This window comes from Rana temporaria, chromosome 2, assembly GCF_905171775.1.
Source record: "Rana temporaria chromosome 2, aRanTem1.1, whole genome shotgun sequence".
Lineage (NCBI taxonomy): Eukaryota > Metazoa > Chordata > Amphibia > Anura > Ranidae > Rana > Rana temporaria.
The window spans coordinates 37718002-37732569 of record NC_053490.1 but is presented as its reverse complement, the minus strand read 5'-3'; the positions used below and the strand labels follow the sequence as shown (position 1 = coordinate 37732569).

Below are 14568 nucleotides of genomic sequence, written 5' to 3'. Positions count from 1 at the left end.
ATCGCGCAATATTCCTATTGCCGAATATTCGCATTGCGAATATTCGGCAATATAAAATGATCGCTTCAGCTACTCGGCCCAATGGCTCTAATCATACCAGCAATGCTTTCAGACGTCTATGGAGATCACTAGGATGTGATCTGTTTTAAAAATGAAACTGTAAAAATCGCTCTGATGCGGAAGATCGGGGCGAGGAAAATAATCGCGCGATATTGCGTTTGCCGAATAATCGCATTGCGATCTTTCTGGAAAATTCAATGAACGCTTCAGCTACTCGGCCCAGGGTCTCTAATGATACCAGCAATGCTTTTAGACGTCGATGGAGATATCTAGGATGTGATCTGATTAAAAAAAAAAATTGTAAAAAATCGAATATTCGGAATTGCGAATATTCACCGCGAATTTCGAAATATAGCGCGATTTCTCGAATATGCTATATTCGAGTCGAATATTCGCAATGCGAATATTCGTGAGCAACACTAATCATAATACAATTTTATTATACTCTATACAGTACACAGAACACTACACCTCCAACATGACCAACCACTGGATATTATCATCATACAATTCTTTTACTCTCTATACACAAAACACTACACCCCCAACATGACCAACCGACCAGCCACTGGATAATATCATCATACAACTCTTTTACTCTTTATACACAGAACACAACACCCCCAACACGACCAACCGACCAACCACTGGATAATATCATCATACAATTCTATTACACTCTATACACAGAACACTACACCCCCCAACACGACCAACCAACCAACCACTGGATATTATATTTATACAATTCTATTAGTCACTATACACAGAACACTACACCCCCCAACACGACCAACCAACCAACCACTGGATATTATCATCATACAATTCTATTACTCTCTATACACAGAACACTACATCCCCAACACAACCAACCGACCAACCACTGGATATTATCATTACACAATTCTATTACTCTCTATACACAAAACACTACACCCCCAAACATGACCAAATGACCAACCACTGGATATTATCATCATACAATTCTTTTACCCTCTATACACAAAACACTACACCCCCAACATGACCAACCGACCAACCACTGGATATTATCATCATACAGTTTTATTACTCTCTATACACAGAACACTACACCCCCCAACATGACCAATAACTGGATCACTGGACGTCCAGTAATCGGTCAGTTTGGAGGTGTAGTGTTCTTTGTATAGAACACTACACCCCCAACATGACCAACCAGTGGATATTATCATCATACAATTCTATTACACTCTATACACAGAACACTACACCCCCAACATGACCTATAACTGAATCACTGGACATCCAGTGATCGGTGAGTTTGGAGGTGTAGTGTTCTTTGTATAGAACACTACACCCCCAATCTGATCAATCACTGGACCTGATCATAATACAAATTCCATTACACTCTATATATTGAACGCCACATCTCCAACCTGACCAATCACTGGACATAATCAAAGTACAATTCTATTACACTCTATACATAGAACGCTACATCTTCAATATGACCAACAACTGGATAATATCATCATACAATTATTTTACTCTCTATACACAGAACACTACACCCCCAACATAACCAACCGACCAACCACTGGTTAAAATCATCATACAATTCTAATACTCTCTATACAGACTCTATACAGACATCATAGGTGTGCGCAGCCTATTGCATTAGGGTGTGCACCCCAAAGCTCCAACACATATGCATTTGATATACTTACCGGCCTCTTCCCCGCTCTCCATCCTAAAACAATGGGAGGAAGAGCAACGAAGTACATGGGGGACCCGGGCACCAGGAACATGGAAAGGAGGGGTGGTGGGGGTGACTTATATTAGTGCCGATCCCCTATATTTTCCTCCTGTGGCAGCTGTTGACAAAAGGGAGAGGAGGAGAAGCCTACTTTCAGCTGCTACAGGAGGAAAATACAAATCGGTTCCACTAAATTCCACCCCCCCCCCCCCCCGCCCCCTCTCCTGTCCAGGTTCTGAGTGTCGGCAAGGAAGGATTGTGGTTTACCTGTCACCTGCCCACCATTAACAGGTTGCCAACCCCAGGATTAGGGTGTGCCCAGGCACACCCCCTGCTCATGCCTATGACAGACATAGAACACTACACCTCCAATATGACCAACCACTTTATATTATTATCATACAATTCTATTACTCTCTCTGCACAGAACACTACACCCCCAACATGACCAACCACTGGATATTATCACCATACAATTCTATTACACTCTATACAGACTATACAGACATAGAACACTACACCTCCAATATGACTGATCATTGCACATGATCATAATACAATTAACTTCTTTATAATCTGTGAATGGAAATCAATGCACATTACAGCTCATGCAAACAACAATGTTAAGATAAATTGAACTTACAAAAGCCTTTTGCTTAGTTGCACAAGAATACGCTCGTAAAATTTTGCTGGCATTCTAGTCAGAAAGTTTTTTTTTTTTTTTGCAGCCAAAGAACTGAACAATGCTTTAATATGGAACAAAGGTTCCTTGGGAAGACAAGTTAAATTGTTAACTAGAAGGTGGAATTGCACGCTCCAGGCAGGTATGTGGCTTAGTACACAGGCTCTGAGGTAATGCATTCCTTGTCTCTCCCGGTGAATCATTGGCAAGCCCCCAGCTGACAATCTTATAACCAAAAGAAGACAATGCAAAAAAAAAATAGAGGATATACAGAAATGTAATATAAACAATACAAAGCTAAATAAAACTTCAATCACACATCCAATGAAGTAGAACTTCCATATATTGACTGAACTCGGGTTCACGCAGATGGGTACTTGCGTGGGTTTTCTTGTGTTTGACGTGTGTTTGAAATACATGTCAAAGGCAGATCAGCAGATTCCTACTGACCTCAGTAGAGAAGTGTAGATGACAGTTCAGAGGCTTCTTTTAGGAAGACAGGAGATGATGGATCACAACCAAAAGAAATAACATATGCATTCATGTGTATAGCATGTGGAGTCGGCAGCTTTCCAGAGGCGAGTATGAGCTGGACCCCTAAGCGGCAGTATGTTTTAATGCCAGTTCAGAGACTGTGATTAAATTTATAGACTATTAGCCAGATTCAGAGAGACGGGCGCATTTTAGTTAGGCGTAGCGCATCTCATATGCGCTACGCCGACGTAACATTGAGAGGCAAGTACTGTATTCACAAAGCACTTGCTCCCATATGTACGCCGGCGTAAGGTAAATGGGCCGGCGTAAGCCCGCGTAATTCAAAGTAGCAAGGCAGTGGGCGTGTTGTATTCAAATGAATCGTGACCCCATGTGAATGCATGGCCGAACGAACGGCGCATGAGCGCGCTTGCTCAGAATCACGTCGCAAATACTCCCGACTAGGGTTGTCCCGATACCGAGTATTTGCGGGAGTACTTGTACTCCTGCAAATACACCCAATGCCTAAATAGATGCCTGCATATGTTTGGGGACATGGCTGCAATATGTTTGGGGACATGGCTGCAATATGTTTGGGGACATGGCTGCAATATGTTTGGGGACATGGCTGCGTATATGGGGGACATGGCTGCAATATGTTTGGGGACATGGCTGCAATATGTTTGGGGACATGGCTGCATATGTTTGGGGACATGGCTGCATATGTGGGGGACATGGCTGCCTATATGGGGGACATGGCTGCAATATGTTTGGGGACATGGCTGCAATATGTTTGGGGACATGGCTGGATATGTTTGGGGACATGGCTGGATATGTTTGGGGACATGGCTGCATATGTTTTGGGACATGGCTGCAATATGTTTGGAGACATGGCTGCAATATGTTTGGGGACATGGCTGGATATGTTTGGGGACATGGCTGGATATGTTTGGGGACATGGCTGCATATGTGGGGGACATGGCTGCATATGTGGGGGGACATGGCTGCATATGTTTGGGGACATGGCTGCATATGTGGGGGACATGGCTGCATATGTTTTGGGACATGGCTGCAATATGTTTGGAGACATGGCTGCAATATGTTTGGGGACATGGCTGGATATGTTTGGGGACATGGCTGGATATGTTTGGGGACATGGCTGCATATGTGGGGGACATGGCTGCATATGTGGGGGGACATGGCTGCATATGTGGGGGGACATGGCTGCATTTGGGGACACATTTAAAAAAAGTATCGGTATTCGGTATCGGCGAGTACATAAAAAAAAGTATCGGTACTTGTACTCAGTCCTAAAAAAGTGGTATCGGGACAACCCTACTCCCTACGATACGACGTCACAATGCGCACGATGTGAAACCTCACTTACGCCCAGCCCCATTCACGTACGACTTACGTAAACAACGTAAAATCCGACTGCACTTCCGACGTCCATACCCCAAACGACTTAGACCAGCTTTTTGGTGGTTTAACTTTACGCCGGAAAAACGCCTTACGTAAACGACGTAGATTACATCGACGGGCGCAAGTACGTTCGTGAATCAGCGTATCTAGCTCATTTACACATTCGACGCGTAAATCAACGGAAGCACCCCTTGCAGCCAGCGTAAATATGCACCCAAGATACGACGGCGTAGGAGACTTACGTCGGTCGTATGTTGGCCAAATTCACACGTATCTGGTTTCCAGAATACGCTTAAAGATACGACGGCGCACATTCGGGCTTATGACGGCGTATCTACTGATACGTCACCATAAGTCTCTCGGAATCTGCCTAATACTATATATGTCCTGCTAGTTTCCCATTTCCGCTTCTTTAGGACTCATTCAAAAGAACGCTGAGGTGCCATGGACAGGCAGTCCATGTAGGGGCTCGTTTTGACTTGCAGAGCCTTCTGAAGATAGATCCACAATTGATCGCGGTTAAAGCGGTGGTTCACCCTTAAAAACAAGTTTTTACCATTAAATCCAGCATACTAGCGTGAGCTACAGTATGCCTTTATTTTATTTTTTTGCGCCGTACTCACAGTTTAATCGCGTAGTTAAGTTTCAGACTCCCCGCGGGGAATGGGCGTTCCTATGCAGAGGGGAACATGATTGACGGCCGGCTATGGCGCGTCACGCTTCCCGAAAATAGCCGGAGTAGGACTCGGCTCTTCACGGCGCTATACGGCACCTGTACACAGACTAGGAGCTGACTGCGCAGGCGCCGTGAAGAGCCAAGTCCTATTTCAGCTATTTTCGGGAAGCGTGACGCGCCATAGCCGGCCGTCAATAATGTTCCCCTCTGCCTTGGAACGCCTACTCCTCGCGGGGAGTCTGAAACTTAACTACGCGATTAAACTGTGAGTACGTCGCAAAAAAATAAAATAAAGGCATACTGTAGCTCGCGCTAGTATGCTGGATGACATAGTAGAATTTTATTTTTATTTTTTAGGGTGAACCCCCGCTTTAAAGTGGTTCTAAAGGCAGAAGGTTTTTTATCTTAAGATAAAAAACCTTTTGTGTGCAGCAGCCCCCCTAATACTTACCTGAGCCCCATTTGGATCCAGTGGTGTTGCACGAGAGACTCGGCAGTTCAGGACTCACCTTCCTGATTGGCTGAGACACAGCAATGGGCGCCATTGGGTCCTGCTGCTGTCAATCAAAGTCAGTGAGCCAATGAGGAGAGAGAAGCGAAGGGGCAGAGCCGTGGCTCCATGTCTGAATGGACACACAGAGCTGCGGCTCAGCTCAGGTGCCTCCATAGCAAGATGCTTGCTGTGGGGGCGCTCAACAGGAGGGAGGGGCCGGGAGCTTATATACAGCCCAACGTTGATGTCACTGCTACTTTACATAGTAATCTCCGAATTTGCAAAAACATTTGCTGAGCATAAAGTGGATTTATACAAGTTATTGAGGAATATATCTAAATATATTTTAGAGTTTTTCTGCCCAGAGTGCAGCTTTTTGGCAGCCACCGGCAGTCCTGCAGAGTACAGCTCCCCCCATAGGGTTGAATGAAACTGTAAAACACATACACAGGATGAGGAAGGCGTTTTCAGAAGCAAGGCTGCCTGGTGAGGCCATATAATAAAGATTACTGGATCGAAAACAAAGGACTTGATGGACTGCGCTCAGCGGCTTTGATTAAAAGACAACAGTTGTCCATTATGCTTTAAAGGGGCATTAAACGTCTAATACAAAGCCATGCTTAGTTGGCCATAGGGAGAGAACCTTGTCAAATTGTTTATTGCAATCTAAAGGTTAGACGGATTTCTGTGGTCATGTACTTTGACTCTGTGTTCTGATCATTAACTGACAGAGGAATGTACATTAAAGACTTGGCAGGTTTACTTAGCTATAATGTCTCTAGCACAGGGGAATGCAGTGTATAGATTTATGTCACCCCTGGGCACGGTCAAAAGCAAAACACCAGATATACAATACATTAACGTGTAAAATGAAAAACATGCACCTTTCCCCATGTGTTTTATCCCATTAACCACTTCAGCTCTGGAAGGATTTACCCCCTTAGGCCTCGTACACACGGATGGACAGTCCGCTGAAAACGGTCCGCCGGACCGTTTGCAGCGGACATGTCCGCCCGGAGATTTCTGTCTGATGGTTGTACACACCATCAGACAGAAATCTGCGCGTAAACAATACGCAGGGACGTGGCGACGTGGGCGGCCCTGGAAGTTCAAAGCTTCCACGCATGCGTCGAATCAGTACGACGCATGCGAGGGATGGCGGTCGGTCGGACGTGTCCGGTGAGTCTGTACAGACGACCGAACACGTCCGACGGACAGGTTTCCAGCGGACAGATTTCTTGGCACGCTAAGAAATTTTTGTCCCCTGGAAACTGTCCGATCCGCCGGACAATTGTCCGGTCGGGCCTACACACGACCGGATCTGTCCGCTGAAACTGGTCCGTCGGACCAGTTTCAGCGCACAGATCCGGTCGTGTGTACGGGGCCTTAATGACCAGGCCATTTTTTTGCGATACGGAACGGCGTCGCTTTAACTGACAATTGCGTGGTTGTACAACGCTGTACCCAAATACAATGTATGTCTTTTTTTTTGGTGGTATTTGATCACCTCTGTGTTTTTTTATTTTTTGCTCTATAAACAAAAAAAGGCCGTAAATTTTGAATAAAAAACAATATTTTTTACTTTCTGCTATAAAACATTCCTAATAAAAAAAAAATCGAATTTCTTCATCAGTTTAGGGCAATATGTAGTCTGCCTAATATTTTTGGTAAACAAATCCCAATAAGCGTATATTGATTGGTTTGCGCAAAAGTTAAAGGGCTGGATTCACGTAGAGCGGCGTATCTTTGTGCGGGCGTAGAGCATCTCATATGCGCTACGCCAACGTAACAGAGAGAGGCAAGAACAGTATTCACAAAGCACTTGCTCCGTACGTTGCGCCGGCGTAGCGTAAATTGTCCGGCGTAAGCCCGCCTAATTCAAAGTAGGAAGGAAGTGGGCGTGGTCCATTTAAATCAAGCTGGACCCCATGCAAATGATGGGCCGAACGAACGGCGCATGCGCGCGCATGCTCAGAATCACGTCGAATTTACTCCCTAAGCTACGACGGCTCAATGCCTCCGACGTAACGTACCCTACGCCCAGCCCCATTCACGTACGACTTACGTAAACAACATAAAATACGACGGCTGTTCCGACGTCCATACCTTTGCATGGGAATGCGCCTCCTTATATGTGGAATAACTTTACGTCGGACGTACGCCTTACGTAAACGGCGTAGATTATTGCGACGGGAGTAAGTACATTTGTGAATTGGCGTATCTCGCTCATTTACATATTCGACACGTAAATCAATGGAAGCGCCCCTTGCGACCAGCGTAAATATGCGCCCAAGATACAACGGCGTAGGAAACTTACGTCGGTCGGATGAAGCCACATTTCAGGCGTATCTTCTATGAAGAATCAGGCGCATAGATACGACGGCGCATCTGTGCACTTACGCTGCATATCTCAAGATACGTCAGCGTAAGTGTCTGTGAATCCAGCTTATAGGGCCATATTCTCAAAGAATTACGCTGGCGTATCAGCAGATACGCAGACGTAAGTCCGAATCTAAGGCCGTCGTATGTTTAAGTGTATTCTCAAACTGAGATACACTTAAACATGCCTAAGATACGACGGCCAGCGCCGTTGTATCTTAGGCTGCAATATCTATGCTGACTGCTAGGTGGCGTTTGCATTGCGGTCAGCGTAGAATATGCAAATGACTAGTTACGCGGATTCACGAACGTACGCTTGCCCGTCGTAGTGATTTAACGTAGTTTCCGTAAGAGATACGCGGCGTAAAGATAAACATGCCCCCTAGGTGGCATACTCAATGTTAAGTATGGCCGTCGTTCCCGCGTCTCAATTTTAAAATTTGACGTTGTTTGCGTAAGTCGTCTGTGAATGGCGCTGGACACCATTTACGTTAACATCAAAACAAATGACGTCCGTGCGACGTCATTTAGCGCAATGCACGTCGGGTAATTTACCCGACGGAGCATGCGCAGTACGATCGGCTCGGGAGCACGCCTAATTTAAATGATCCACGCCCCCTACCAGGATCATTTGAATTAGGAGGGCTTGCGCGGGTGGACTTTACGCGACGCCGCCGCAAGTTTTCAGGAAAGTGGTTTGTGAATCAGCCACTTGCCCGTAAAACTTGCGGCGGAGTAACGTAAAGGAGATACGTTACGCCGCCGGAGATCTACGAGAATCTGGCCCATAGTGTTTACAAAAATAGGGTATAGATTTATGGCATTTTTTTTTTTTTTTTTTTTTTTTTACTAGTAATGGCAGTGCTCACGATTTTTAGCGAGACTGTGACATTGCGGCGGACAAATTGAACACTAAGTGACACTTTTTTGGGACCAGTGACACCAATACAGTGATCAGTGCTAAAAAAAATGCACTGACACTGTATAAATGACACTGGCAGGGAAGGAGTTAACATCAGGGGCAATCAAAGGGTTAAGTGTGTCCCTGGGAGGCGCTTGCCAACTGTGTGGGAAAACGGATACACTGGAGGAATAGAGAGATCCATGTTTCAGCTTAGCTGAAACACACGATCTCACTTTTGCTCCCTGACAGATCAACGGTCTGCCTTGTTTACATTCTCTTCTGAATGATCGGCGGGTTGCAGCGGCCATCGCGGCTGCCGGACCCGCTGATTGGCTGCTGCTGTGTCCAGCCACCACTGCACAGAACACATTACCGCTGACAAGCAAAGGGAGACATTTATGGCAGAGACCAGTAGTCTTTCTGTTATAAAAACCCTACTTGTCGGAGGTTTTTCCAAATCCGAATTCAATACGGTACCACTTTAACCAGTTCCTGCCCGGCCCATAGCAGATTCACGGCCGGGCAGGCTTTCCTCCTTCCGAGTGGACGTTATATGAAGTCCTCCTGGTCACGCCCCTCGTGGCGATCATGTACCTCGGACACAACACATCCCCAATCAGGGTAAAGAGCCAATGACACTTTACCATGTGATCAGCTGTGTCCAATCATCAGCATTTCTTTTCCTCAGCGCTGTCAGTGTGTGAGGAAAGGAAAGCCGATAACTGGCTTTCCTGTGACAGGGGACATTTACACTGATAATTAGGGCACTGATTAATAGTGCAGCCCCATCAGTGTTCATCAGTGCCCATTAGTGCAGCATATCATTGCCACCTATCAGTGCCCATCAGTGCTGCCTTATCAGTGCAGCCTCATCAGTGCCCATCAGTGCAGCTTATCCGTGCCCATCAGTGCTGCCTCATCAGTGCACATCACTGAAGAAGAAAAATTACTTTTTTGCAAAATTTTATAATAGAAACGAAGAAAAAACGTGTTGTTTCTTTCCCCAAAATTTGGGGTCTTTTCTCTTTTATTTATCAAAAAATACAAAAATACAGCGATGATTAAATACCACCAAAAGAAAATTCTATCTGTATTAGATATATAAATTTCATATGGGTACAGCGTGACCGTCAATTGTTATTCAAAGTGCGACAGCACTTAAAGCTAAAAAGTAGTCAAGTGGTTCAACTGGACATACATTGGTGGATTTTAGAAAGAAAAAAAAAATCACTTTGGTACATTTCTTAATGCCAACTTGACAAATGGCACTCGTAAGGACTTCGAAATGCAATTTTCTTTTAACGTTAAATTTTGGTATGAACGGAATTTCCCTAACAAAAAACACATTCACTGTTATCAATTTGTTAGTTCAAGAAATATTTTCCATCTTCCACCTTTGAATTTGTCACTGCAGTCAAAAACGATCATCAATTTGGTTCCACTAATGTTAGAAAATCAAAATGAAGAGTAACATTTTCCAGTGAAATTCTGCTAGCTTTACAGTCATAGGGGCAGATCCTCAAAGAAATTACACCGGCGTATCTGTTGATATGCCGCGTAATTTCAAATTTTGCGCGTCATATCTTTGTTTTGGTATCCACCAAACAAGATACGACGGCATCTGTGTTAGATCCGACAGGCGTACGCCTTAGTACGCCGTCGATTTTAAGATGCAATTTTCCGGCGGCCGCTGGGTGGCGTTCACGTCGTAATCCGCGTCGAGTATGCAAATTAGCTATTTCCGACGATCCACCAACGTACGACCGGCCGTCGCATTCTTTTACGTCGTTTCCGTTCGGCTTTTTCCAGTGTATAGTTAAAGCTGCTATCTGGTGGCGTACTCAATGTTAAGTATGGCCGTCGTTCCCGCGTATAATTTTGAAAATTTTACGTCGTTTGCGTAAGTCGTCCGTGAATAGGGCTGGACGCCATTTACGTTCACGTCGAAATCAATGACGTCCTTGCGACGTCATTTGGAGCAATGCACCCTGGGAGTTTTGACGGACGGGGCATGCGCAGTTCGTTCGGCGCGGGGACGCGCTTCATTTAAATGAAACACGCCACCTACTCGCCGCATTTGAATTCCGCTCCCCCGCGAGAGATACACTACGCCGCCGTAACTTACGGCGTGAATTCTTTCAGGATTCAAAGATTTGCAAAGTAAGTTACAGCGGCGTAGCGTATATCACATACACTGTCCCCACGCAAATGTATGTGGATCTGCCCCATGGTGACTACGATTTCACTGGACAAGGAATGAAGAATAATCTCCAACAGAAACAGTCAAATAAAATGATTTTGTTTAGTTGAGTGGAAGGCTAGAACCCTCGCTCAACTTTTTATTGTTGGCTGTGTCCCTGTTGTAGATTTGTCCTTATTTCCTGTCCGGTGAAACCGCTGTCAACCTGATAACAGGGTCCCAGAGCAGTAAAAGCCCAACTAAGTCCTTATTCTCTGCAACTTTATCTAGGACAAAAAAGTTAAAATTGAATATATAATTTAATTATGCTTGAGAGAACACTAAAATTCTTTGAAAAGCGTCACATATCTCTCTATATTTAGCTGTAAAAATTCCTTCCCCTCTTTTCTGTACTTGAAAGGTTATGTCAAGAACTACAGCATTAACTGTGTAAGGCTGGGTTCACACTACGGTTTTCCCGTCCGTCAGCCGCATACGATTTCAGTATTGAAAACGTACGGGCCCGGACGGGAAAACGTATAGATAGAGAATGCATTGCAAATCGTATGCACTCAGATGCATCCGGGTGCGTACGATTTGCTGGCAAAACGTTTTTTAAACGTACGCAAAACCGTGTTCAACCACGGTTTTGGGGTCGTTTTAAAAACAGTATGGCAACCGCATACGTTTTCCTTTAACATTAATGTCAATGGAAAACGTACATATGTGCGGTTCCATACGTTCCCGTCCGTTTCAGCCGCATACGTTTTTTCATATAAATCGTATGCGGCTGACGGACGGGAAAACCGTAGTGTGAACCCAGCCTAACCACAACTAGAAATCTCCAGCATGGTCCCCAGTGCCCATACCATATTCCCAAAAGCATGAGGAGTATGTTCTGCAGCAAAACATACAGTGGGGATCGAAAGTTTGAGCCCCCCTAATGTAAACATTTGTATTAATGTGCATAACGAAGCCAAGGAAAGATGGGAAAATCTCCAAAAGGCATCAAATTACAGATTAGACATTCTTATAATATGTAAAAAAAAGTTCGATTTTATTTCCATCATTTACACTTTCAAAATTACAGAAAACAAAAAAATGGCGTCTGCAAAAGTTTGGTCACCCTGCAGAATTTATAGCATGCACTGCCCCCTTTGCAAAGCTGAGACCTGCCAGTGTCATGGATTGTTCTCAATCATCGTCTGGGAAGACCAGGTGATGTTAATCTCAAAGGTTTTAAATGCCCAGACTCATCTGACATTGCCCCAACAATCAGCACCATGGCTTCTTCTAAGCAGTTGTCTAGAAAACTGAAACTGAAAATAGTTGACGCTCACAAAGCTGGAGAAGGCTATAAGAAGATAGAAAAGCGTTTTCAGATGTCAATATCCTCTGTTCGGAATGTAATTAAGAAATGGCAGTCATCAGGAACAGTGGAAGTTAAAGCATGATCTGGAAGACCAAGAAAAATATCAGACAGAACAGCTCGCAGGATTGTGAGAAAAACAATTCAAAACCCACGTTTGACTGCACGATCCCTCCAGAAAGATCTGGCAGACACTGGAGTTGTGGTACACTATTCCACTATAAAGAGATACTTGTACAAATATGGTCTTCATGGAAGAGTCATCAGAAGAAAACCTCTTCTACGTCCTCACCACAAAAATCAGCGTTTGAACTTTGCAAATGAACATATAGACAAGCCTGATGCATTTTGGAAACAAGTTCTGTGGACCGATGAGGTTAAAATAGAACTTTTTGGCCGGAATGAGCAAAGGTACGTTTGGAGAAGAAAGGGCACAGAATTTAATGAAAAGAACCTCTGTCTAACTGTTAAGCATGGGGGTGGATCAATCATGCTTTGGGGTTGTATTGCAGCCAGTGGCACAGGGAACATTTCACGAGTAGAAGGAAAATGGATTCAATAAAATTTCAGCAAATTTTGGATGGTAACTTGATGCCATCTGTAAAAAAGCTGAAGTTAAAGAGAGGATGGCTTCTACAAATGGATAATGATCCTAAACACACCTCAAAATCCACGGGGGATTACATCAAGAGGCGTAAACTGAAAATTTTGCCATGGCCTTCACAATCTCCTGACCTCAACATAATTGAAAATCTATGGATAGACCTTAAAAAAGCAGTGTGTGACAGACAGCCCAGAAATCTCAAAGAACTGGAAGACTTTTGTAAGGAAGAATGGGCAAAGGTACCTCAAACAAGAATTGAAAGACTCTTGGCTGGCTACAAAAAGCGTTTACAAGCTGTGATACTTGCCAAAGGGGGCAGTACAAGATATTAACTCTGCAGGGTGCCCAAACTTTTGCAGACGCAATTTTTTTGTTTTCTGTAATTTTGAAAGTGTAAATAAATGATGGAAATAAAATCTAACTTTTTTTGACATATAAGAATGTCTAATCTGTAATTTGATGCCTTTTGGAGATTTTTCCATCTTTCCTTAGCTTCGTTATGCACAATAATACAAATTTTTACCTGGGGTGCCCAAACTTTGGATCCCCACTGTAGACTGTTCATAAATTCTACATCTCTGCCCTGTAATCCAGCTTCCATAGCCACAGAAGGTAGGTGGTCTTTGGTGTGACTGTCCTGTTTTCTGTATTATGCATGGCTTTCAATAAAGATTTTTAGAGATTAAGTCATCAGCCACTTCTTTATATGCTAGTGGTGCAGACACAGACTAGTTTTTGCGTGGCCTACACCCAAGCTCTCCACTGTTACGGGCGGGCAGTGGAGCAATGGCAACCTATTGACTGTGTGACAGAAGTGCACAGTGTCAGAAGAGTTAGATGTCACCTAGGGTATTCACCTATAACAGGGGTGCCCAACCTTTTGAAGAGCAAGGGTCACTTAAGCGACTCGGTAACTGGTTGGGGGCCACAATGAGCAGCGCGTGTGGATGGCATGTCCGAGTCTGCTCTGCATATGCAGAGCAGACTTTTTAGTGGATCGGATTGGAGGTAGGACACAAGTCGGTTTATGTCTGCCACTACTTAGAGATGAATAAAGGGCCCAATTGGTCGGACTGATCATTTGAAAGGGGCCCTAAGGCTGCTTTCACACTGATGAGCTGAGATTTACCCGCACCGCGGGTGCAACGCAGTGTACCTTTGGCTTTCCTGCACTTTGCAATAGACTTCTATTATATTCTGCAGGTTTGATGCACTTTTAAAAAGCTCACCAAACTCGCAGGTAATAACAGAAGTCTATGGCTCAGTGCAGGTAACCTGCTCTGCAGCTCCGGATCAGTTTGAAAGCAGCTCAGTAACCACTGCTGAACAGATATGCCCATATATACACTGTGATTTTAGTAATAAACTGACCTTTAATAACAGTAATATTTTTTTATTCCATCCCAGAGCAGGAGGTCGCGGGACACATCAGAGGGCTCCTCGGGTCACTTGTTGGGCACCCCTGACCTATAAGGTTAAGAGGCTCTTGGTTATCCGTTCTGAGTGGAGAATCTGGTTTTGAAGTTTTCTCCAGGATTGGGAAATCCTGGATTGGGGTCTGGAGCCCAGAGACTTTGTAGACAAT

The 14568-nt window shown here is 44.4% G+C and overlaps 1 protein-coding gene across 3 annotated transcripts in view; it reads right to left on the bottom strand.

Annotated features, from left to right (window-relative positions):
- Positions 1-14568, bottom strand: part of PRSS23 (serine protease 23) — a 115770-nt gene that overhangs the window by 39823 nt on the left and 61379 nt on the right. The window contains exon 1 of one of the 3 annotated variants that reach the window (XM_040340096.1): positions 2445-2512. The exons of the other annotated variants lie outside the window; for them this stretch is intronic. Coding sequence (XP_040196030.1) covers positions 2445-2497 — 53 coding nt within the window. The 5' untranslated portion in view covers positions 2498-2512. Of the gene's footprint in view, positions 1-2444; positions 2513-14568 lie in introns of those variants that run through there. 3 annotated transcript variants of the gene reach the window in all.